The 26,995-nt window shown below is 34.3% G+C and overlaps 1 protein-coding gene across 1 annotated transcript in view; it reads right to left on the bottom strand.

The window, feature by feature from the left end:
• The window catches only part of LOC102808672 (uncharacterized), a 38,584-nt gene extending 11,626 nt beyond the window's left edge, over positions 1-26,958 (bottom strand). The window contains exons 1-14 of the mRNA XM_085505271.1: positions 26,794-26,958; positions 24,281-24,445; positions 20,561-20,752; positions 18,291-18,470; positions 16,621-16,809; positions 14,763-15,047; positions 13,044-13,180; positions 10,347-10,482; positions 8,129-8,320; positions 7,296-7,490; positions 5,656-5,841; positions 2,807-3,408; positions 1,552-1,684; positions 520-1,107 (exon numbers count right to left, since the gene is read on the bottom strand). Coding sequence (XP_085361397.1) covers positions 520-1,107; positions 1,552-1,684; positions 2,807-3,408; positions 5,656-5,841; positions 7,296-7,490; positions 8,129-8,320; positions 10,347-10,482; positions 13,044-13,180; positions 14,763-15,047; positions 16,621-16,809; positions 18,291-18,470; positions 20,561-20,752; positions 24,281-24,445; positions 26,794-26,958 — 3,345 coding nt within the window. The remainder of the gene's footprint in view (positions 1-519; positions 1,108-1,551; positions 1,685-2,806; positions 3,409-5,655; positions 5,842-7,295; positions 7,491-8,128; positions 8,321-10,346; positions 10,483-13,043; positions 13,181-14,762; positions 15,048-16,620; positions 16,810-18,290; positions 18,471-20,560; positions 20,753-24,280; positions 24,446-26,793) is intronic.
• Positions 26,959-26,995: the final 37 nt, after the last annotated feature.

Here is a 26,995-nt window from a genome sequence, read left to right as displayed (position 1 = left end):
TTAACACAATAATGGCTACATAAATTATTGTTTCAGACATAACTGGCATCCTAAGCTACATGTATGGTATTTGTAGTCACCATTGTGTGAAAATGTCAGTCGTCAAATTCAAGGTAAAAATAAAATTTTATTTTTGCTTAGAATTCATTTTTGCTCTTTTCATGAAGGGATGATTGAGTGAAAATAAAAACCAGCAAATACTGTAAAATACTTTATTTTAGCTGGAATTAATTTTCGCTGAAAAGTGTTTTGGGGTGTTTTGTATGGAATTTATTTTTCACTGATTTCTGAAGAGTTGAATGCGAAATATAGTAAAAAGGTATATTCGCTGGATTTTATTTTCACTGAATCATTCCTACAGCAAAAAGAGCGAAAATTTATTCCAAGCTAAAATAAAGTATTTCACAGTAAGTGGGGATAACAGGACTACATGTAACCCTGAATTATAAAGGGATTTGATACTGTACATGTGTAAATGGTTTATTGGAGTATAAGGCTAGTACCAAATAATTCACGAACCTCTTTTTGCAATCTTTTGACGAGTTCATCTCTCTTATTACACGCATCAGTATCTTGTCCAAATATAACATCTGGAAACACCCTAGCATAACTGGAATCCGGTTTCTGTCCAACAAAATAGTGATACGCAATCTGTGCATACTTATTCCAGCTCTCAACAAAACTCTGCGACATGCACATTGATGAGTACAGTTTATTAGGCAGCAACAAATTCTTGTAATCCCCTTGTAGTTTTGCGCTGTCTTCGGCCACCAGCAGAACAGTGGACTCTCCGATTATCTTCTGCGGATATGGAACTTCCGGTCGAGTAGTCCCCATGGGCGGATCACTCCTGCATACTTCATGGATTTCAGTGTCAAATGGACAATAATTACCCGAGCTCCCAGTCTCAGTAATTTGTTCGTAAATACTTTGTGCTGAGGCAGCCAATCGTCGCAAAGAATCCTCCGTATATCTTTGCATTCCTTTAGTATCATTGAACTCATGTCTGTCACATTTCGTAGATCCCATTCTCAGTTCTTCAATTTGATCTTCAGTCAACTGTACAGCTGGACATCGTCGTTCACCACCCATCATGGAATCAAAAACCTACATACATAATAACCACATTATTATTTTATTTTATTAATAACCACATTATTATGACCTTACAACATACAGTATACTTAAGTCAGCTAAGGCATATGTACATAATACAGTATTTATAAACCTAAATATTTATAAATATTTACTAAGGGATTTTTTTAAACAAGGAAACCGGGGCGCAGCGCCCTTATGCCATGGCCATGTGCCCCTTAACCTGGGGAGCAGATTATCTGGCAACCATAAAATTCTAAATGACCAGGGATCACATGAGGCCACAGTCTTCAACTGTGACCTGTCTGATAGTAATTTTGGCCCAAAGGCAGCCATAGAAAGCTCCATTTTAACATCCTGGTAGGGAGAACCCCATCTCCCCCACTTGGTGGTGCCACTGAATTGCAGTGCTCCCTCTTGCAGTTTTTTTTTTCTAGAAAAACCCTGTTTACTAACCTTTTTACCATCAGGATAACTGTCTAATGTTTCTTGCAAGATATCAACACATACCACACCAAGTAATGTAATATGTTTAGTTTGTATGTCATATACTGGTAGACATCCTGATAACACAGATCCTAAACCATATCTGTATACAAAGAAAATATTTTATTAACATCATTCAAAGCCATTACTTTCATACCTACAAATTTGTGTTAAAGGGGAACTGATACTATAAATAGGGGCAAGATGGCCACAGCAAATAGTATTCTAGTTCGAACCAAGCTACTCACATCGTGGCGGGAGCTCTGGGAAATGTGCCATTTACGATGTTTAGAGATCAAGCCATGATTCCAAATACATTTCTACACGGCATGAATATGTACGCTAGTGATAAACTGATCTGGTTGGGCTTTTGATGTATAAAAGTTGTTTTCGGTTGAAACGTGTCGCAACAAGTGACGGCTAATGTATGCAAAATGCCTGTCAATCACAGTTTGAGTGAGCGAGCATAATAAGCATTCATTTACTTTATAGTGGCCAGAGACGGAGTTAATTACCCATGAACACGTGGTGCAATCCATGGGATTGAGTGGTTCCCCTTTAACTGAGATCCTGTGTTATGCGTGACATCAAATGCAAAAACACTACAACCAAACGTAATAGTGGCCTAGTAGCATCAAAACAATGCGCAAGATGAACTGAAAATTACACGCTTTCGATTTTGGAGCCATCCTGTGTGTACAACGGGTGTAGAAAACATTGCTTTTTACTCAGAATGCCATCAGTTTCAATGGATACATTAAGTGTGAAAAACTGCAATAAGTAAAACTTTCATACCTAGAAGCTACCTTACCAGATGCATCTAGCGAATAAGTTTAAATGCTTGCAACAGGTACTGTTTCTATAGTTTTTTGAATCATTTAAAACCAAATAGATATAATCTTAGATATAGATATAGATATAATAATAATAGATACATTATCTACAAGTCTTGATCAAAATTTGATCAAAATATTTTATTTTATGAACGATAATGAAAAATGACTTTGGTGCTTAAAGAGCGAGTGGGATTTGAGGCCTAAGTGACGATAATGACAGCAAAGACTGATGAGTACGGTAGATGCTTGTTTGTAAACAATGACACACTATGGCCATCTGCCACACATGCGCATGCACAGGTGATGACACCCTCGTTCTTCTAATTAAAGATGACATCAGTCATTTTGTAAAAAAATAATCACTAGAATTACTGTAGTCTGGATCTTACCTGTCTTCGTAAACCTCTGACCATATTACTAATGAGGTCTGTTCATAACTGCTGAAGTAATTATAATAATCGCTAATGAGATCCCAAATATCGTACAGCGTCTCTATGTGCGTCCATGCTCCTTGGTTCTGACATGCAAGATTCCACGCATTGGACTGGTCGGCTAATCTGCCAAAAGAGTATGTAAAGACACGAAACACATCCCCGTTTTCTGAAATCTTTTTGATCTCAGATAAGTAGTCATCAGGTAAAATCGAGTCAGTTAAAAACAAGACAGCTTCTACACAGTTTGATGAGTTGCCGACGTTTTTCGAATGTATCCAAGCAGATTTTGCTCTCTCAAAGGAACCAATCACGTTTCTGGTATGCACAACCGAGATATGTTCAGTGAAGTTCAACATTTCGCTTCTCAAGTCTTGGGTTGTTTTCACCAGGCCATTATAGAGTTTCGTTCCACCGGTTATAATGTTCGCATAGTCATAGCGTGTGAATGTGTAAATGAGACTTCTGATCGCTTCTCGCATCAGGGATGACTGTTCTTCATGATTGGAATCAACAATGATTATCACATCCTTAGGACTAGAGGCAGCACTTGGGAACCACTTAAAATATAAGAAAAGATCAATTGAAGGAAAGTGGTCAATGTGCGGCATACAATGTACGCAAGGCATGTAAAATAAATTATTTATTCACACAAAATTCGAACACATGCTGTACAATAACCTTTAACCTTTACACCACCAGTTCCCTTTTTTTCATCACAAATTAGTCGTGTTTATAATGTGCTTGTTCGATTAAAAACTGAAAATATTGTCTGTTGGCTCCAAAATTAGGGTTCATTTCCAGAAATATTGAAGAATATAAGAAAAAGTGCAGAAAACTTTTGCCGAAAAAGTCTGGTGGTGAAACACATTGTCTTCTAACACTATTTTTTTATATTCAGTTTTTGCTATTCATGGAGGCTTTCAGGAGAGTGATTTACTTTATCATCAAAGCAATCAAGTTGGTGGTTTTCAAGCATTGATTTATGAATTTATTGATTGATTGATTACTCAGATCAATGAGCAAAAATGCCAAAAATGCTGGAAGCCACAGCTCTTACAAGAGCTTGCATGAAAGAAAGAAAGAAAGAAAGAAAAATCATCTCGCAGAAATTCTCTACACTTTACGATCAGAATACATGTGTTCTTCATTGGGCACAGACAACAGGAAAAGCACATGGAAAAGACAGTTCTAAGGCATAATGAATGACCGACCTGTGTATAAAGACCACCTGCTTATAGTGACCACTTCTAGACAGTTCTAAGGCATAATGAATGACCGACCTGTGTATAAAGACCACCTGCTTATAGTGACCACTTCTAGACAGTTCTAAGGCATAATGAATGACCGACCTGTGTATAAAGACCACCTGCTTATAGTGACCACTTCTAGACAGTTCTAAGGCATAATGAATGACCGACCTGTGTATAAAGACCACCTGCTTATAGTGACAACTTCTAGACAGTTCTAAGGCATAATGAATGACCGACCTGTGTATAAAGACCACCTGCTTATAGTGACAACTTCTAGACAGTTCTAAGGCATAATGAATGAACGACCTGTGTATAAAGACCACCTGCCTATAGTGACAACTTCTAGACAGTTCTAAGGCATAATGAATGACCGACCTGTGTATAAAGACCACCTACCTATAGTGACCACTTCTAGACAGTTCTAAGGCATAATGAATGACCGACCTGTGTATAAAGACCACCTACCTATAGTGACCACTTCTAGACAGTTCTAAGGCATAATGAATGACCGACCTGTGTATAAAGACCACCTGCTTATAGTGACCACTTCTAGACAGTTCTAAGGCATAATGAATGACCGACCTGTGTATAAAGACCACCTACCTATAGTGACAACTTCTAGACAGTTCTAAGGCATAATGAATGACCGACCTGTGTATAAAGACCACCTACCTATAGTGACCACTTCTAGACAGTTCTAAGGCATAATGAATGACCGACCTGTGTATAAAGACCACCTGCTTATAGTGACCACTTCTAGACAGTTCTAAGGCATAATGAATGACCGACCTGTGTATAAAGACCACCTACCTATAGTGACAACTTCTAGACAGTTCTAAGGCATAATGAATGACCGACCTGTGTATAAAGACCACCTGCTTATAGTGACAACTTCTATACAGTTTTAAGGCATAATGTATGATCACTCTGTGTATAAAGACCACCTGCCTATAGTGACCACTTCTAGACAGTTCTAAGGCATAATGAATGACCCACCTGTGTATAAAGACCACCTACCTATAGTGACCACTTCTAGACAGTTCTAAGGCATAATGAATGACCGACCTGTGTATAAAGACCACCTGCTTATAGTGACAACTTCTATACAGTTCTAAGGCATAATGTATGACCACTCTGTGTATAAAGACCACCTGCCTATAGTGACCACTTCTAGACAGTTCTAAGACAAAATGTATGGCCAGCCTGTGTATAAAGACCACCTGCCTATAGTGACAATTTCTAGACAGTTCTAAGGCATAATGTATGACCAGCCTGTGTATAAAGACCATCTGTCTTTATACGAGGCCACACTTTCAAGAATATTTTTGCAGATTTATTAAAAAATTTTTAATTTCCTCAATTTGATTTTGATCTCATTTCCGCAAGAGTCAGAGTCAATATTTTCTGGACAAATATCATGAGTTAACGATCAATGAAAAAAAAACACAATAAAACCTCCACATAAAGACCATTTTAATGAAGTCTCTTAGGTGAGCGCTATACACAGGTTTGACTGTGATTTGGAGCAAACAAATAATTCCTCATTATACATACAGTTCTAAATGGTGCCAGTGAATCTTTCAATGAACACTCTTCATCAGTATCTTGGATACCCGGATAGATTCGTAGTAATCTCTCTCTCTGGTCTCCGTAAAACTGCCATTTGACATCCCGATTATCTTCCAAGAATTCTTTCCATTTACTGCCAAGGTTAGACATGCATAGTGAAGAGTTTAGTTCCTGGAAACAATAGAATGTAATTATAGTTTATTGAAAATTCTGATTGTATGATCTGTTCACAGGTTTACACTGCTGCAACACTCTGTGGTGATCCCTACATTCACAGGCAAAAAACATTGTATGTATTTTAAGAGAATTAAAAAGCTTGCCTCAGCTGGTTACCGATTAAGACAAAAATAAAACTGAAAATCCTGATTATTTTCCTGGCCATGCAATGAAGGGGGGGTCCTCACTCTGGTAAGAACAAAAAATCATAAAATTTCGGAATACTGTAGAATACTTTATTTTCGCTTGGAATTTATTTTCGCTATTTTCGCTGAAGGGATGATTCCATGAAAATAAAATCCAGCGAATATACTTTTTTTCCTATATTTCACATTAAACTCATCAGAAATCAGTGAAAATAAATTCCATACAAAACGCCCAAAAAACCTTTTCAGCGAAAATTAATTTCAGCGAAAATAAAGTATTCCACAGTATTTAGGCATATTTCAGCACTTTTGGCGCAAATGGTGATAAACGATGAATCCAACACTCGTACTATTAAAGGTAATTTTGCTATTGACCAATCAGCTTGCTATGTGGTTGCTAATAGTGATACGAGAATCACCCCTGCATTGCATGGCGAACTGTATCTTAGTATGCGTAAAATATCTCTCCCAGCTTAAGTGCTAATACTCCATGAGCAATGTACACCATATATGAAGGATTATGGTGCACACAGAGTTCAGAAAATGTAATCATATTGTACATGACTGGCACTAACAGTAATTCAGATTCCATTGTTAGTTTGGCCAAAAATAAAAAGTTTTGCTTCTCAATATCTCAATTGATTTGAATTGACTTTCATATGAAACAAAAAACATTTCCATTGTATGGATATATGGAATAAATAATGTACTGTATGTGCTGCACAATACTGATAGGTGAACAGCAAAAAAAAAAAAAAAATAAACAGTGTACCATATCTGATTATCAGCATTATTAGTAGTGTTTGTGCATAATTAAATAACACAGATTTCCATATGGTCAAAATATGTAATGTTTCAAAAATTCACTACACAGTTTTTTTTGATTTATACAGTGTATATGCTACTATTGGAGATGTGCTTCAAATAGAATAAATATGGTACATAATATTTAGAATTATTTTTTAACTGAAAATTTTCACGTAGTTGAATGTACAGGAAAAAAAGGTATATTTGCTGGATTTTATTTTCACTGAATCTGCCCTTCAGCGAAAATGGCAAAAATAAAATCCAAATGAAATGCCACCCATTCATGCATAAATTAAACCAGATTCAGGGTTAATTTGGCGAATAGCCCAATCATTTGTTTAAATGCAACACAACACGAGTAGATGTAAATAGTTTACTTTGAGAAAATATTAAGATTTGTCATGGTATTATGAGTCATGTTCGTGAAATATCCTAGTTAACTAACAAATTGTGTACCTTATCAAAAATGAAGTCTGTTTCGGTTGAATTCTGCAATAGCATTTGGTCCAACTCCCACGATAGGTGCACAGCTGTGGCTTCCATGGTAACATCTCTCTGGAAATCTTTGTCATATTGAAGGTTTGGAGGTGGAAATATACAGGTGTCATAGAATGCATTGGAATTTGGACATACTGCAGACTGCTTTGAAAGCTGGAAAAAAAAGAACATTTACTTGGTATTTTATTTTAAAATGAAATGAGCAAACATGCAAAGTTATCGGACACTGGTAGCATAGTGGTTGTCACATCAGACTCATGATCGGTAGACCCAAGTTAAAATCCTACCTTAGGCTGAACATCAAAAGGGTCGACCCCTACCCTGGGTGAGTGTGCCACAGACTCAATGGGAAGGCCAATCCCACTGGCCGAGATTTATTTTCTAACGAATGGGACTTTTGTTGACTCCAGGATAGCGCACTAAAATTGCCATTTGACAGAGAGATGTCCACACAGCCCTGTCATGTAGTCCCAAACATGAATATGACAGCACTAGCACTTGCAATTTGCACGGACAAAAAAAAAGTCAGGAGAGACAACAGTGACACTCAATGTCCACAACTGTCGCCTGGCACGAAAACATTTATAAAAAAAAACATAGCTTAAAAAAAATTACAATCAGTGAGAAATATACCAGTATACCTTGTACATGTATACATGTTTTTGTTTAAGTTAATAGCGGGAATTCTGCCAAGGTACAATGATGAGATGACGACTGAATGAATGAAGCTTAGCGGGCAAAGACGCTACTGGTAAAAGAATTCAAGAAATCCACACAGGGTATAAACTTACTTGATAAGCTCGTTCAGCTTCAGAAGCCGTACTGGTGACAGCGTTTTCCACATACTCCCTCAATTCTTTAGCCGTTCTGCTGATCATTCTTGTACATTTCGATGCTTCAGGTCTCAGAATTTGTAGCTGTGATTCTGTCAAAAGATTTGTTGGACAGCCTTCCTTGGTTGATGCAATCATATCAGATAACACCTTAAATGACAAAAGTTGTAGTCAGTTTTCTATTTAAAGCGCAATGGTCGTTGCGCAGCACGTGTTCGAATTTCATGTAAATAAACAATGTATTTTACACGCGTTGTATACGTCGCTACGAGTCCATATCGAACAGGACGCGGCACGACGACTGTCGCCCTTTAAATGAGTCATTCCATTTTTAAACAATGACGTACCCTATGGCCAAACATTTTAGATTTTACTTCATGTCGTCATGCTTCAGATGTTGTCTGTATTTTTCATTTTCATTAGCCACTGAAGTGCATGTGACATACGGTAAAATGGGGGAAAGTTATATACATGTATTTTTTACAGAAAGTGGAAGACAAATGTCCCTTTGCGAGAACAATTTCCATCATTTATAAAATTTGTTTCATTTTTAAATTCTCATAACCTGTTTGTACTTCTGTCTTTATCAAAGTACATGTATATATTCTATGGTTTAAAATTAAGAGACAATATTATTTCCAATGTTGACTAAAATTGCATGATCATTTTTTGTGTGAATTTGTTGTTGTATATAGGGCCAGCGACCTACAATACTGTAATAAAATATAAATAACAGAATAATATTAAGATTATTATTATTATTATTAAATCTTTATCGCAGGATATAAAGTAAAAAGTTTTAAAAAAAACCAATAAATATAAACAAACAAAGAGAAAAAAAAAAAGTCCTGCATATTTCAATGACTTTTTGTTGATCAAAATTAATTGAAATGAACATCGCACTTCTTTAATACACATTATCTAAATACATGTGTTTAATGTTGATTTTTAACATAGATTATGTTTATTGAGATATTGGGTCATTTTAATACATTTGCATTATTATTAATTTTCCCTCGCGATGTGAAGCAATACCTTATTTGTTTTTTTCATAGAATATACGCTTATTTAAATGACAGAGATATTTTCTATCTAGCGTCCAGTAAAAGTATTTTTGATTTATATGTGCTTATATTGGAGATTTGCTTTTAATACCACAAATACGCCACTACTGTAGAATGCTTTATTTTCGCTTGGAATTTATTTTCGCTATTTTCGCTGAAGGGATGATTCCGTGAAAATAAAATCCAGGGAATATACTTTTTTTTCCTATATTTTACATTAAACTCATCAAAAATCAGTGAAAATAAATTCCATACAAAACACCCAAAAAGCCTTTTCAGCGAAAATTTATTCCAGTGAAAATAAAGTATTCCACAGTATTTTTAGTTGGCCTAATATTGATTCAAAACGAGACTTGCATCAACTTTTGACCGATTTCCATAATAATGTGAACTGATTTCATCACTAAAAATGCAATTTACATGACATGACACCAGCAACAGCATTTCGCAAAAGTCAAAGTGAAAAATTTTGCAAAATTTAAAAGAATGTGTGTAGTGTAAACCAGTAATTATCACTACTAGAAATGATTTTATGACATTTTTTAAGACAAAATTTCACGAAAGTCACTGATGCGTCATGTTCTAGAACATTTTCATTGCTACAAATTGTCATGACTTCCATTGACTCGTAAAATTCATCACGAAAGTTCGTCACTCATGAAATTAAAATTCACCTCAGGCACATTGTGAAGTTTTGGCTGGATGGACTGAAAGTAAGTAGCGCACAGCTAATGATGTTAACTTGAACCTCAATATTTACCGAAATAACATCATATAATAGTATGTTTCACATCCAGTTTAATGATGCTCAATGCCGTAGATAAATGAGGTTAATGCATTGATGCATTCTGGGTACAAATACCTGATGATTCAGTTACTGTAAAATACTTCATTTTCGCTTGGAATTAATTTTCGCTATTTTCGCTGAGGGAATGATTCAGAGAAAATAAAATCCAGCGAATATATCTTTTTTCCTATATTTTACATTCAACTTGTCAAAAATCAGTGAAAATAAATTCCATACAAAACAGCCGAAGGTTATTTCAGCGAAAATTAATTCCAGCTAATACAAATTATTTTACAGTAGTTCAACTGTAATGTTGCTGTATTACCTGTTGTCCATCAGAGAACACAGTTAGCAGAGAATTTTGTACGTACACACATGTAACACCAATAATATCCAGTATATTATTAGAAGTATTTGTGGCTGGTATACATCCTGTTATACCTTTGCTATTGGCTTCATATCTGCAGATAATCAAATATATTAAAATTAATTGAACCACCTGGCAGAAAATGGACATTTACGGATACTAACATTGAACAATACAATGTGTTCTTTATTGATATAAAATAAAACTGGTTACAATTATGAGTCTTTCTGTGTGCTTTTTTGAACTGATATTATCTCTTATTTATTTAATCTTATTTATATAGGGTAGCCTCCCCCATCTATAAGCTGCTCTACTGGGGCCCTGTAAATTGTATACATACAAGACATTAAAAACACAGTAAATTACATTTAGTACTGTAACTAATATATACAGAAAAAAATAATAGCAATAAATTACTTAATAGTTAAAAACTTGAACAATTTAAATTTAACAGTTGGTGTTGATTCCAAATCAATATCAATTCACCAACTCTAAAAATAATTATTTGTTAATCATCTAATTAAATGTAGTGTAGTCTATATGGTTGCTAGGAATATTAGATAATAACATGTAGTCATGTAAGGTTGCTAAGAATGTTAGATACTAACCTGTAGTTATGTATGGTTGGTAGGAATGTTAGATACTAACCTGCAGTCATGTACGGTTGCTAGGAATGTTAGATACAAACCTGTAGTCATGTATGATTGCTAGGAATGTTAGATACTAACCTGTAGTCATGTATGGTTGCTAGGAATGTTATATACTAACCCGGAGTTATGTATGGTTGGTAGGAATGTTAGATACTAACCTGCAGTCATGTATGGTTGCTAGGAATGTTATATACAAACCTGTAGTCATGTATGATTGCTAGGAATGTTAGATACTAACCTGTAGTCATGTATGGTTGCTAGGAATGTTATATACTAACCCGGAGTTATGTATGGTTGGTAGGAATGTTAGATACTAACCTGCAGTCATGTACGGTTGCTAGGAATGTTAGATACAAACCTGTAGTCATGTATGATTGCTAGGAATGTTAGATACTAACCTGTAGTCATGTATGGTTGCTAGGAATGTTATATACTAACCTGGAGTCATGTATGGTTGCTAGGAATGTTAGATACTGACCTGTAGTCATGTATGGTTGCTAGGAATGTTAAATACTAAATGAAGTTACGTATGGTTGCTAGGAATGTTAGATACTAACCTGTAGTCATGTATGGTTGCTAGGAATGTTAGATACTGACCTGTAGTCATGTATGGTTGCTAGGAATGTTAGATACTAACCTGTAGTTATGTATGGTTGCTAGGAATGTAAGATAATAACCTGCAGTCATGTATGGTTACTAGGGATGTTATATACTGACCTGTAGTCATGTATGGTTGCTAGGAATGTTAGATAATAACCTGTAGTTATGTATGGTTTCTAGGAATGTTATATACTAACCTGGAGTTATGTATGGTTGCTAGGAATGTTAGATAATAACCTGTAGTCATGTATGGTTGCTAGGAATGTTAGATAATAACCTGTAGTCATGTATGGTTGCTAGGAATGTTATATACTAACCTGGAGTTATGTATGGTTGCTAGGAATGTTATATACTAACCTGGAGTTATGTATGGTTGCTAGGAATGTTATATACTTAAACCTGGAGTTATGTATGGTTGCTAGGAATGTTATATACTAACCTGGAGTTACGTATGGTTGCTAGGAATGTTATATACTAACCTGGAGTCATGTACATGTATGGTTGCTAGGAATATTAGATACTAACCTGGGTTCATGTATGGTTGCTAGGAGTGTTAGATACTAACCTGGAGTTATGTATTGTTTCTAGGAATGTTATATACTAACCTGTAGTCATGTATGGTTGCTAGGAATGTTAGATACTGACCTAAAGTCATGTATGGTTGCTAGGAATGTTAGATACTAACCTGAAGTCGTGTATGGTTGCTAGGAATGTTAAGTACTAACCTGAAGTTATGTATGGTTGCGAGAAATGTTATATACTAACCTGGAGTTATGTATGGTTGCTAGGAATGTTATATACTAACCTGAAATCATGTATGGTTGCTAGGAATGTTAGATACTAACCTGAAGTTATGTATGGTTGCTAGGAATGTTAGATACTAACCTGTAATCATGTATGGTTGCTAGGAATGTTATATACTGACCTGTAGTCATGTATGGTTGCTAGGAATGTTATATACTAACCTGGAGTTATGTATGGTTGCTAGGAATGTTATATACTAACCTGGAGTTATGTATGGTTGCTAGGAATGTTATATACTAACCTGAAATCATGTATGGTTGCTAGGAATGTTAGATACTAACCTGAAGTTATGTATGGTTGCTAGGAATGTTAGATACTAACCTGTAATCATGTATGGTTGCTAGGAATGTTAGATACTAACCTGGGGTCATGTATGGTTGCTAGGAATGTTAGATACTAACCTAAAGTCATGTATGGTTGCTAGGAATGTTAGATACTAACCTGAAGTCGTGTATGGTTGCTAGGAATGTTAGATACTAACCTGAAGTCATGTATGGTTGCTAGGAATGTTAGATACTAACCTGAAGTCATGTATGGTTGCTAGGAATGTTAGATACTAACCTGAAGTCGTGTATGGTTGCTAGGAATGTTAGATACTAACCTGAAGTCGTGTAGCTCACTCCATAAGACATCAGCTGAGCTATCACTCTCTGATAAAAGCTGATAATATCTACTGACAAGGTAAATGTCATTTTCATTGTGCAGACTAAACCAGGCTCCTTTATTGTCACATGCTATCTGAAAAATAAAAAATAAAGTGAAAAAAGTCATTATATATAGAATTATGTTTTTGCCTCAAAGAAATTATCAGAGTATTAGTCGTACCAATTGTGAAAGCATTAATTTACATTTGTATTTAATTTAATTATTTGAATAGTAAATCATATTCACTGGGTTTTAAATTCACAAATTTTCCAGGGAAAGAATAAGTTCAATTTTATGGATTTCACTCATCTGAAGAAATAGCAACTGAATAATTATTTTTACTGTTTGCATTTTCATATTACATTGAATAATTGTTGTTCCCCACACATTCTTTCATTGTCCAGTATAGTAACTTAATAATTGTGGCTAAAATTCAAAATAAAAAGAAAACAAATGCTGCCCTCTGGTGAGTAAAGTAAAAATTCTTTTGTTTTTTTCCTATCAACAGATGTTGCGAGTGTGCCAGATGTTATGATATATCCAGTAATCCAGTAAAGTCAGCAATATTTTTCTCACCAAATAAATGATGAGTAAAATTTGATCTGGTGAGTAAAGTAAGAATTCTTTTGTTTTTTCATATCAACAGATGTTGCGAGTGTGCCAGATGTTACGATATATCCAGTAATGTAAACAATACAAATAATGATATTAGTACACTTTTGTTCAAAAACATAACATTAGCACTTCTTGAAAAAAAAATGTTCAGTGATTAAATTTTCTATATATTTAATGAGAATTAGGCAGAGGGTTTTCACCTAGTTCATACCCACCATAGACTTGGGTCAGTCAAAATGACTATTTTGAACTCAGTAGGCATTAATCTGCAATTCAACCAATGACAGAGAGATAGAATCTAGGTCAGGGTTTTCTCCGCACTGAGTGTGCATCGTAGAAAAACAGTGCGGTTCAGTCAGCAGTTTTTCGACTGAGTTTTCTGAGGTACACCTCCCATGACTGTTGGTAACAGCATGGTGTCTATGGTGGGTAATTGAACGTAGTGAATTGATCAAAATCCAAACATCCAGATAAAAGTTACTCCATACCACCTCGGCACATCATAGTGCTTCTAATTATATAATAATTTGTGTTAAAGAGGCATTAGTTGTTGTTTTTCATACTTCTTAGTCCAACAAATACTGAGCCAAAATCACCTTATAGCGGGAGGGTCGTCACCTGCGCACGCGTGGGAATTGAGTCCCAAGCGACGATAACAACACACGCTAAGAACGCAAAGGCTCATGGGTAGATGCTTGTTTGTAAACAATGACACGCTATGACCATCTGACGCATGATATAGGAATAAACACATGATGGTAAGTCTTACATGTGTATTTATAATAATAGCATGTAAAGACCTGGAACAAGTTGGTTCATTCATGAAAATTAAGTTTAAAGTATTCTGTGTTACTTTACAAAGACTTTTTGGTAATTTTTTTGTGAATCTGAAAGAAGTTTATTGCATGAGCAAAACCCTTCAACGTCACAAAATTTAAAAATATACCATGATGTCTGTTTGCTATTTTTAGTGTTTGTTTTCATATTTGTTCGAATCGAACAGCTACATGAATAATGAATCACATTGCATAAGACATAGTTACATGTATGTTACACTCACCTGCTTAGCAACAGGGTCGTCTGCAAACACACCCATGGTATACGTAAAGATTCGTATATCAACATCATCATTGTTTTCATTAATGGTTTTATATAAAACATCAAAATCAACACCTCTGTCGGTAAACAACAACAATGCACGGACACAACTCTCTGGTCGCTGTTCCTCCCAATTTTGTAAAGCACTGATTCCCATAGCAACGGAATCAGCAAGATTGTCATCATCTGTGGAAAGTTTAAGATCTTCAACTTCTAACAGCCATGTATCTCTTTGTGTTGATGTTGCCTAGGAGACAAGAACCGAATGATAATGGGGACCCTTATAATTTTATACATTATGTCATTTTTTAAATCCTTAAGTGATGGGAAACATTTGTTATGCATTTTTTCTCTAACTTTCAACTGGATATAATTATTCATCCATTGCCTACTGGTGTTCATTAGATGTTTTGACAAAATATGGAAAAATCAAGCAATGTTATAAAATTCTTCATTATTCAATAGTAAACAAAAAACTGAATAGTGAAAATTTTGAATCAGAAAACAAAACAGATGACAGTTTAATAGGTGATTTTCCGTACAACTGCGAGATCTCGCGAGATGCATGAAAGACGCGTGTCGAACGTCTGCCGCAAAAATCGAACGATTTGATTTTGAACTTGAATTTCTTTATTTCGTAGCTCACAGCGACCGACCAATCTTTGACAGAGGAATATTGCATTCGAATATCCTCACTTAATCGAAATTGCCCATCATCAAATGTGTACAGCACATTATTGACATGGAAATGTTCCCCAAAATACTTTCGTGTTTGTCGAATCTCACGCGATGTTTGACGCCACTACGACGCTATGACCTCTGTTTTCCTGTTTTTACGTTTGATTTCACGCATAACGCGTGATTCTCGCAATGAACAGAAAACTGTCTATTGCAATGAATCAATGTATGTAAAAGATATGACATAGAACAGCATTCAATGATATAAAATGTTCAATCAGTTGGTCATTTTGAATCAGATCTGAAAAAACAAAATGACATGCATCAACTTTCTAATATTGAATATATAGTAGCTTGGTCAGAAATCATGGAAATGCTCAATTTTTATGTATTTTTAACATGAAAATGGTCACCATCCAGCCATCTTGAATCAGGTTGTGAAATGACTGACCAACACATGTATCGCAAGAAGTTTAAATGTGGCATGTTTGAGATACAGTTGAATAACATGCATAACATATAGAAGTCAATCCAAAGATCTTTTGTTTTCCGAATGCATCAAAAAACTAGGACTATCCTAATATATATATATATATATATATATATATATATATATATATATATATATGCAGCTTCATTTTGTGAAAGTTAAATTAAGTTTCAGAATCCCATGATTATAATAATAATAATACAGTTTTATTACACCGTAATGAAATTACAAATTTATTTTTGGCTGAAAGTAATAAAAGGTAAAAAAGGTAAAAAGGTATAAAGTAAAAAACAGTTAAAATAACATAAGATTAGGTAGTAAAAAATTAATGTAGTTTGTGTTTTTCAAAAGACACTTTCAGATACCGTGTCACATGTCTAATTAGTTTAGGATTATTATTATTAATAAGGATAACTTTGTTTATTATTTTCAGACTGGAAAGTGAGGATTTCCTTGGTAAATTCATCATACATAATATCCCTTTCATCAGTGTAATAGCTACAGTCTGTAATAAAATGAACTTCATCTTTAATACTGTTGCTGCTACACTTATATTTTCTTCTAGTTTGATTTTAGCAAAGTTTTGTAAAGCTTGTCAAATATTTCTCACTCATGTTTGCTGAAAAATTATATTATTATCATTTCTTCTTACCTTCAATAATGTTTCATTAAATTTTCCTTCTGACTGAGAAGACAAAACAATAATCAGTCCATGATCATTCTTTGTTAATGTATTGACAGCAGCCGAGGCAGCTTTCTTCATCAGTCGCAAATTGGTATCCATGGTACCATCAATCACTATGACAACATCCTTGGGTGGTGACACCATATTTACATACCACTGAAAATCAGTTTTTAGAGAAGAACGTCAACACATCAACAGAGGGTGTTTTACTGAATAAGTCAGGAGAGTTACAATATCAACCATGTTTAGGGTCTACGGCTTTTTCCGAGGTTGGCCAGACCTTTACTACAATAACTAGGCAAAATGGTCAGTTTATTTTATTAGCCATGTGAATTTAGTTCATTATTACAAAAGCATACTGTAGGTTGACTCCATCTGTCAGAGTTGAAACAAGAGAAACCAATCAAATCTTAAGCTGCATTCATTGCCTAATTTAATAGCTACATGAAGGAATTCCCTCTTGTCATGAATGACGAGTAACATTTTCTTTTGAAACAGATTAAGGGTAGACCACTGAAAAAGAAAAGGGGGGCTTTCATGAATCCAGAAATTTTTTTTGTTTTTTATTCCTTTTTTTTAATATAGTGGTACATGTATAAGTATACCACATTTTAAAGAACACACTGTCTTTTATTAAATAGTAGCAAACTCTTCTACCCACCCGAACCTATTTCACTCAAAGTGTGTTCCCTTGCCTGTTTCAAAAGGAATATTTGTTCTTTATTCATGACAAGGATTTGATGAGCTAAATTCTGCTGACCACATTTTTCTTATCTATCCCCATTTTATAACAAACATTAAAGGAAGTACATGTAACTGGGAGTTATTACTTTGTGTTCAATGTGCCTAGGCATTGTGGGTGAGGTAGGGTATACAAATGATACACATTCAAAACTAACGATAATTTTTGATTTTCTTCAACCCATTCATACTGTACCGATTTATAGTTAAATATTAAATTGTATATCGTATTTTCTCTATTAAAGTAGCATCTCTAATAAAGTCGTATATAAACCCAAAATCACATAGGTTGTACATACTAAATCATTAAAATATTACTTATTTTGACCATAGAAAAATGTCTGTTATTTACGTAAGCACATGTGCTCCTAATAGAGAAAATATGGTATGTACTATTTTAAAATAAATCATAACTCATTTCAGAATTTAACATTAGCTGCAAAGTCTTGCAAAGTATAAATAACAAATCACAGTGATACTTCCTATGGACAACATTGTAAAACTTTGCAAAGCAGGGCCAGAATTAAAAAAAATCAAATAGTAAACAAACTCAGATGTTGAAAATCAAAAAAGGAAGAAGATTCAACCACACAGGTATTGACAATACCAGAAAGATTGACTAAGCTGGGTACTCGACAGTAAATGTGCCAGTCTACCATTTCAAAACTAGTTGATTTTCACCAAAATTCCACTCACAAACCTAAGACATGGCTATTCTGCTATAGGCAAATTTAAAATACAAGCATGCCATCCCTTTAAAAACAGTTGTTTTCAAAATAGATGAGGTTACATTTCTGAGTGCTTGCATGACCCGCGTCAAATTCAAATTCTACCGTAATTGTGTTATGAAACCTACATGTACATGTATGTAATTTATCAAAGAAAGTTTTACTCACAGATTGCAGCCTTGGATCGTAATCATCAGCACACTGTGTGTTATCTTCCTGTGTTGCTGGATACAGTAAGGTATACCCCAATGTAGAGTCTATGAATTCCTGCCATCGCAAGGAATCAATTCCCATTTCCATGTTGCTTTGCCACATTTGTTCCAAGTCAGTAGATGCACACAACGAATCCTGCAAAACCTGTATAAAGTTTGCAGTATTAATAATATCTATTTACCTCGATCCATATTAGCGAATCATATGACATCATTACTTTACATTAGTTTTTGTTTTATATTTGTATCACGATATATACTGTAAATTAATTTATTTTAGCTGGAATTAATTTTCGCTGAAAAGACTTTTTTAGTGTTTTGTATGGAATTTATTTTCACTGATTTCTGATGAATTAAATGTAAAATATAGGAAAAAGGTATATTCGCTGGATTTTATTTTCACTGAATCTTTCCTTCAGCGAAAACAGCAACAATTAATTCCAAGTGAAAATAAAGTATTTTACAGTACACATAGGAGTGTAGTTTAACAAAAGAAAAAACATAAAGGGCGGTAGCTGTCACACATTGCATGTTCAAAATTCAATGTATTTTACTGGCAATGTTGTGTATGTTGCTATGGGTCCCATATCGAATAGGTCACTGCACGACGACCAGAACATAGATATAAAAAATATTTTCTTAGACAGGGTATATGTTCCAGAGCAGAAATATACATGTTCCAAGGTGCAGAGAATACATGATTACATGTTTCTAAGGCAGAGAGAATCTATATTTTGAGGCAGAGAGAATACATATTTCTAAGGCAGAGAGAATCCATGATCTGGGGCGGAGAGAATACATAATTCAGGGCAGAGAGTATACATGTTCCAGGGCAGAGAGTATACATGTTCCAGGGCAGAGAGTATACATGTTCCAGGGCACAGAGAATACATGTTCCAGAGCAGAGAGAATACACGTTCCAGGACAGAAAGAGTAAATATTGCAGGGCAGTGAGATTACAAGTTCTAGGGGAGAGAGCATCCATGTTTCTAAGGCAGAGAGAATACACTTTCCAGGGCATAAAGATTAAATGTTAAATACATATTCCAGGGCAGAGAGAATACATGTTCCGGGGCAGAGAAAATACATATTCCAGGGCAGTCCATGCATAGGACGACTTTAATAACATTGCACAGTTAATGGCAAACTTGTTCAAAGACTGAGGACATCAATCTTATGGTTCAGGTGTGCTAGAATATAAAATAATCTGAAATAACTTTATCATAGAATCCAGAGAAAACATGTTCAATAAAAAAAAAATGTCATTAACAGAAAAAAATAAGATTACAAAGTTGACGCCAAGCAGTGTACAACATAGATGATCAGTGAATGGACTATTTTTATAATTCAAGTTTCAGCTTAAATCTCAAACTACTTGTACGTTGCCATAGTGATCACATACTGACATTATCTTTAATGGAATGTAGAAATTCATACTGCTCTAAGTATTCTCACAGTAAATACATCATTCCTTATCATAAACAGAAACTAGTGTTATCAATGTAATGACTCCACACACTGTGTAATATGGTTTGCATCAAACACATATCACTACATATGGTCTGTAAGAGAATGTAAAAGGCCAAGCTACTCAGAGACATCAAATATGCTGTTTACTGTCAAGATAAACATTTTGAGACAAGGAGAAAATTGACTTTATTAATTTGGGTACATTCAAAATGAAGTTGATGTTTCAACAAAAGAAAACAGTCTCTCGGCTGAGATAGCTCCACTGTTTGCAATGCACATTTCAAATAAAGAATTGAAGATATCATCACGAAATGAACAAATCTGAGTGAGGTCCACCCGAGGTACCTATATGTATAATATCAAAGCAATCGGAATTGTGGTTTTCAACAAGAAGTTGAAAATATGACTTTTTACCAAAAATGACAAAAATATTCAACAAAATTAGAGAATTGAAGATATCATCACAAAATGAACAAATCTGAGAAAGGTCTACTTGTAGTACCTATATGTATAATATCAAAAAAAATCGGACTTGTGGTTTTCAAAAGAAGTCAACCTTGATAGCCAATTGGATTCGGCTACAAATAACACTCATGGCATTCAACTGAATAAAATAATATACCAACGGTAAATTAACATTGTTGACATTGGATTATTTTCTTGTATCGTCCACCTTACTTTAATACAAAACTAACATGTACATGTAAGTAATATACTGCAATGAATTAGCAATTAAAAGCATTATTACTGAATTACCTTATTTTTCAAGGACTCTTTGTGGTTGCCATAATAAACCTGACGTGCTTCGTAGCTGAAATGTGCGTTTGAAGTTGTCATGGAAACAGGCACAGAGTATTTTGGATCATTTTTTAAATCTGGTGTTGCATCATCTTCACAGCCATCATACACACTGACCCGGGATGTACATTTAGAACCATGAAGGACAACCTGAAACAAACGAGTCATATTATAAATAAATAAACAAATGAATTTTTTTTAGGAAAATACATTATTTTATAATTAGAGCTATTAGAAAATAATTATTGTTTGATGACAAGGTGAGAAAGGGGATGATGTGGATAATGATAGGGAAGACATAGTCAAGCCCATTATTTGGGCGAACATCTCCACCCAAGAGTAAAAAATATTGGAAGGCATAATTTTACAATTTTACATTTTTTGGTGAAAAAAAATTCTCATAAAAAAATGTGCGTATCATTTACTTTTAGTTTCTTAGGTTCATGCAAAGTTCATGAATAACAGATTAGCATACTGTACAGTTACGAATCACAAAAAGTGACAACAGCTGATTGTGAACATATTTTGGAACTGATGTCAATTTCACAACAAGGCCAGACTATTCTATTATTTTTGTAAACCTTGAGATACAGATGGTCTGTGTGTAATTTTTTTGTTTTCTAGTTTCAAGGTAATTTTATCATATCCAAAATTAGATTTACTATCAAAGTAGAGGGTAGTTATATTTCTCTTCAATGCACTAAGCATAGTATCTGAACATTGGATGGTAGAATTTTCACAATAAAGGGTGTTTAAGGTCACTGCATGGCTGTGTATGTTTCAATTTAATACATGTTACAAGCTTGGATACTTTTCAACTGCATTCATTTATGACATAATGTCTTATGAATGTGGTTCTAGCTAATTATATTATAGTAATCTCTCAGCTTGAAAAAATGTTTTTTATTAAAATTTGCTGAACATCCTTAAAGTGGTTTACAGAACACATTGTTTTGCATCCTGTCGTGGGAATGTATTTTCTAATACAGTGAAAATTATAGTAAATTATGCATGGTGTACAATTAGATTTAGCTGTGATGTCATGAAATGAATCCACCATTTTGAATCAGAAAATGAAACAAAAGACATGAACTTGAATCTGATCTGACAAACAAAATGATGTGCATCAAGGTCCCACAATGTCTACTGTATGTAAGTGTGAATGAAATCCATCCATACATGTACATGATCAAGACCTGGTTCAGAAATGGTTGATTTTGATGAATTTTAACATTATAATGATCACCAGTCAGCCATCTTGAATCAGATCATGAAACAAATGAACGTGCATTTGTATCCAAAGTTATATGATGTGTGTATGAAGTTTCGATTTGATCAGATGAGGTGTATCTGAAACACAGGATAAGTCTGTTTTCGAACTACATCAGAACAGTGAATGTTTAATGGTTCTACAATATTTCAATAAACCATCACGGAGCACAACTACACTGTACTGATATTATTATTATTAAGTAGATTACTAGCAGCAATCAAGGCACTTTTTCCTCAAAATAGAGAATACCGATAACTCCTAACTAGAGGAGATTAAAAGACAAATGTAGGTCTCGATCAAGAGACAATCACTCAATACAAAGACTTTTTTGACAACCAAAGAATGCATAAGATAAGATAAGATAACAGCTTTATTACAACCGTGTAGAAAATTTTACATTTCTAATTTGGTGTTTAAAATGTAATAAAGTTAATAATGAATAACTAAAAAAGTAAGTAGGCGAAAGTTGAGTAAATAAAAAGTTAAATAAGTGTGACTGAGTGTATTCTTTTGTTTGTTCATTTACTGTTACTCAAGTACACATAGAGGGCTATAATAGTATCTTTATCTTTTGATTGTAAGATATGTTTAAATTGTTTTTCTTTATCCAGATTCAGGAAATTTGCATTTACACTGTTGATAGTGTGAAACATTGTGTCTCTTTGTTTTGTGTACAATTTACAATGTATTAAATGGTGTTCCTCATTTTCAACTTCGTTACAATGGGAGCATAACCTGTCTTCCACTGGTGTTTTTGGTTTTGTATAACGACCTTTTTCGATGGCAAGTTTATGGCAACTTAATCTAAATTGAGCTATTGTTTTGACATGTTGTGGGTTGTTCATCACTTTTATGTATTCTTCTTGTTCCAAGGAGTCTTTGAATGTCCTGTATGTGCGTAATTTGGCACTTTCCCTTTTGTTGTCTATATTCCATTTGTTAATGTAATATTGTCTAATTGAATTATTTAGTTTTTGTTTTGTGAAATCTGTGACATTGTTTTTGTTGTAAAGTTTCAAGTTTCGTTCTAAGGTAGTCAACCATGCTCCTGTGTAAGTATTGTTTTCCATGTCTTTTATAGCATAAAAAGCTAAATTGTCATTGTCTATCGCTTTGAGGTGTTTGTAATAGTTAAGTATATTCTGCTTATCAGTGGCTCTCTTCCCAGTTCCATTCTGCATCCAATTTTGCTCGCTCTGTTGCCAATGTTAAGAATTTGACGACAAAAGCGTAGATGATATTTTTCTGTTGCTGTTTTGTCCCAATTAGTCTGATTTTGGAAAATGCCCCATATCTCACCTGCATATGTTAATATGGGTAGTTGTGTTACATTTAGGAGTTTTTCCTTTATCCTTATACTGTTCATGTTTGTTGGATATATGTGTGACTGGATCCTTGCAGCTTTGTAGGTCTTGTCTGCCAGTCTGTCTGCAGTAGAGGTTATTGATCCATTGGCCTTAAATGTTACTCCAAGATATGTGTATAATCCTGTAGTTTTTATTTCTTCATTGCCACATGTAAATCGCCTTGTATCTGGTTTGCATCCCGAATTCCTGAATATAATCACTTGCGTTTTGTTTGTGTTTACTTGTAGCCCCCAGTCTGAAGTGTATTTATGGAGAAAGTCTATTGCAGTTTGTAATCCTTCATATGATTTTGATAGTAGTGCAATGTCATCAGCATACAATAGGCTATTGATAGTTTTATTATCCAGTTCTGGTGCATTTGTTTCAATTTCTGTGAGTCCTGTGATAAAGTCGTTTATAAAGATGTTGAACAGGGTTGGACTCAGAAGGCAACCTTGCTTAACTCCATTTTTAGTTTTAAATTGTTCTGTTATTACATCACCTAATTTGACTACTAAATCCATATTAGTGTACATGTTCTTAATTATGTTGTATACTTTTCCGTTGATGTTGTTACGTAGTAGTTTATAGTACAATGCTTTCCTCCAAATTGTGTCATAATGTATGAGGTACATTCAGTTTTCGATTTAAAAAAAAAAAATCAGCTATAATGTATGTTGTTGTTTTTTTATACAGGGTAAATAGGCTAAAAATTGATTGGAATACATTCTCCCAATATTTCAAACAACTGTAAAATACTTTATTTTAGCTGGAATTAATTTTCGCAGAAAAGACTTTTTGGGTGTTTTGCATAGAATTAGTTGTCACTGATATTTGATGAGTTGAATGTAAAATATAGGAAAAAAGGTATATTTGCTGGATTTTATTTTCACTGAATCATTCCTTTCTGCGAAAATTAATTCAAAACGAAAATAAAGTATTTTACAGTAATTTGTCTACACCTAGAAATAAAGGAGGATTTGTTAAAATTGGTACTACTGTAATTGGGAGAATTTCTCCATTTCAGAGTTATATGGTACTGACTGACTGACTACTCACCGGGTATACAGCCTCTACATGGTTGAATGCATCTTGTATTAGTCTTTCAAGTAACGATTTCAAATCGTTAGCTGATGTAACTTCCCTTTTCGTTCGCAAGTTTGTTAATGTATTTGGCTTTGAAAGTAAATTGTAAAACTGTTGTAAATGATTGGATCTCAGCACCTGTAATGAAAAAGAACATTATGTGATTAACGCAATATTGAATACATACAAAATACTTTGCAATTTACAACGTAACGGAATTGCAATTTGTAAGATATTGTAAAGCACAAACCCATGTAAATATGTAGAAATATATTTATAAACTATTTCATAACAAATGCAAATAAGAAAATTTAATCAGCAAGGCTGGTACTACCCTCCATTTTATGAACTCTCACTCTAGATGAAATATAATATTCTCTTGTTTAATATCCCGTTACAGTATTACGACTACAGTTCTTTCAGAAAAGCCTTTTCCAATATTTCCTGTTTATAAACATGAAATATTTGTTAAATTTGAAAACTTTCCTTTGACTATTCAGAATTATCGCCTTTGCATCACTGTGGATTAATACACACCCCTGGAAGGGATGCCCCAGTCTGCATGCACACAGTAAGAAGTCGTACTGTAAAATGGTACAGTATCGACCAGAATCAGATTTGCTTTGCAGCACCATTTGAATTATTACAGCCTGCAATCCAGTTGTCCAAATTGGATTTAAATGAAACTACTCATAAAATATGGAAACTGCTTTTCTGAAAGCACTGTATTCTTGTTACCATAACGACATCATGTACGAACATTTGGTTCACACGACATTGCAGCATTGTTTAGAACCAACAACTTGCATGTTTAAAGTAGACATAATAAACTTATATTGCAGGAATTTTATAAATACATTGTTTACTAATGATTGTATTCAGTCGTGGTAACTTCGCAATGGTTTAACCGTGAGACACATCCTTGGTAATCATGTGATCGTGCCAACCGCTGCAGCGATTGACTGGTCACATGTTTACTCTGCCACGCCTTAGAGTTTTATTGTGGAGTTTGTTAGATTAGAACGAGAGATGGAGACGTTGAGAGGTTACCTCAGCTGACGGTTTAGATAAAAAAAGCTGGACTATCTGTAATGAACTAACATGTAATTCCTTTGGGTCGAACCTGGTATCTCTATGTGTGAGTGTTATCTGCCAAGCCAAATTTCCCTGAACACAACGCTCTTTTCGTAACACAACTATAATTGAATTTATAAATATTTAGGTTCATAACAAACTTGAACCATATATGGGTTTTAGGTCTCCATTGTATTACATGTACAATAAATCAGATTAAGAATATTTGGACAATAACAAATAAGCCATGTTTTTGGCCAATTTTTACGTATTTATTTCATTCATATATAATACTGAGTAAAAATTATTCTTGTATTACATTATGATGTTCAGGACAAGTAAATGATACCTTGACAACTTTAGAGTTGATTTATATTTGGAGAAAAAAAATTCTCCATCACTTTAGAATATTATATATTACATATTTTCACGGACTCTGCGAAACAAGGCCCATTTTGTTATATTTCACTTGTGAGGAAACAACCAAAAAAAGATATCTGGGTGGCCTTGAATGAGCCAGAGAATCTCGATAAGGTAAACATCTATTTGTAGCTCATTGAACAATTGGTAAATGTCCTGGTTGGTTATTCTTGTCAGTATGACCTTGCTCTCCATTGTCCTTCATGGATGCTAGTACCACCACGTTTTATACAAGATTTTACTGACATTTTGTAAGGCAACCCTGCACACTGGATCTATGGAAATATAGAAGTAATTTGAAAACTACAAATTCTAGAAACTCAACTTTTTGAATCCTTAAAAGACCCTGATTTTAAGTAAATATTGTATAGTAATAACACAAAGAAAAGCAGTATTTTGTGCCCTGTGAGAGCAATACATATATAATGTCAAGTAAATATGACTGTAACTATACTGTGCTAAGAAACCGTTTTTGATGGCTGGTAAGCAGCTGGACAAATAAAAATTTACTAGTGAATACAACCTTTATTCAAATTCCCTGATATGGCCTCCAGTCAAGGATGGGTGTTTGTTTTTGCTAGACGCCTTTATTCATCAATTTAAAATAGCCACAGTGTTGTGTTGTGCGTGTGTGATCTCATATTAGAAAAAAAAAATACACGGATTTCAGTGACTGTATTAACAACAGCGTAATCATGTGCTCTTGGTTTATGGCGTAATATTACATTGTCATTTGGTTAAATCATAGTGCCTCTGCAGAGAACCGTGGTTAAATATTAACATTCAGTGATATTCAAATAAATGAACGTTTAGAGTTTTTTTTTTATTATTGTTAATACAGAACGGAGTTTGCAAACAACGTCTTATTCTGCTCAGGGTGATCATCAAATATTGTTTTGTGTAGAAATACGGCACTCGCAAACTGGCGATGACGTCATTGACATTGACATGATTTGTTATAAATAAATTTAAAATGTAACCGCATCACTTACCTCTTTGTTGCTTGCAAACTTTTCAAATCCTTGCTCAGACCGCTCACGGATACTCCTTGATCGTGGTCCTTCTGAACTAGTACGTGATATGGGCGATATTACCAAGACAACAACGATGGACAGGAGCAACTTCCTCGGTGCATCATTCTCGCTCACTAACGCCATTTTGGTTTGGGAAAACACCTTTTGGTGTTCCTGACGT

The sequence above is a fragment of the Saccoglossus kowalevskii genome, chromosome 11 (genome assembly GCF_978046115.1).
Source record: "Saccoglossus kowalevskii chromosome 11, keSacKowa6.1, whole genome shotgun sequence".
Taxonomy (NCBI): Eukaryota; Metazoa; Hemichordata; class Enteropneusta; family Harrimaniidae; genus Saccoglossus; species Saccoglossus kowalevskii.
The sequence above is the reverse complement of the archived record's forward strand: the minus strand, read 5'-3'. Positions and strand labels throughout refer to the sequence as shown.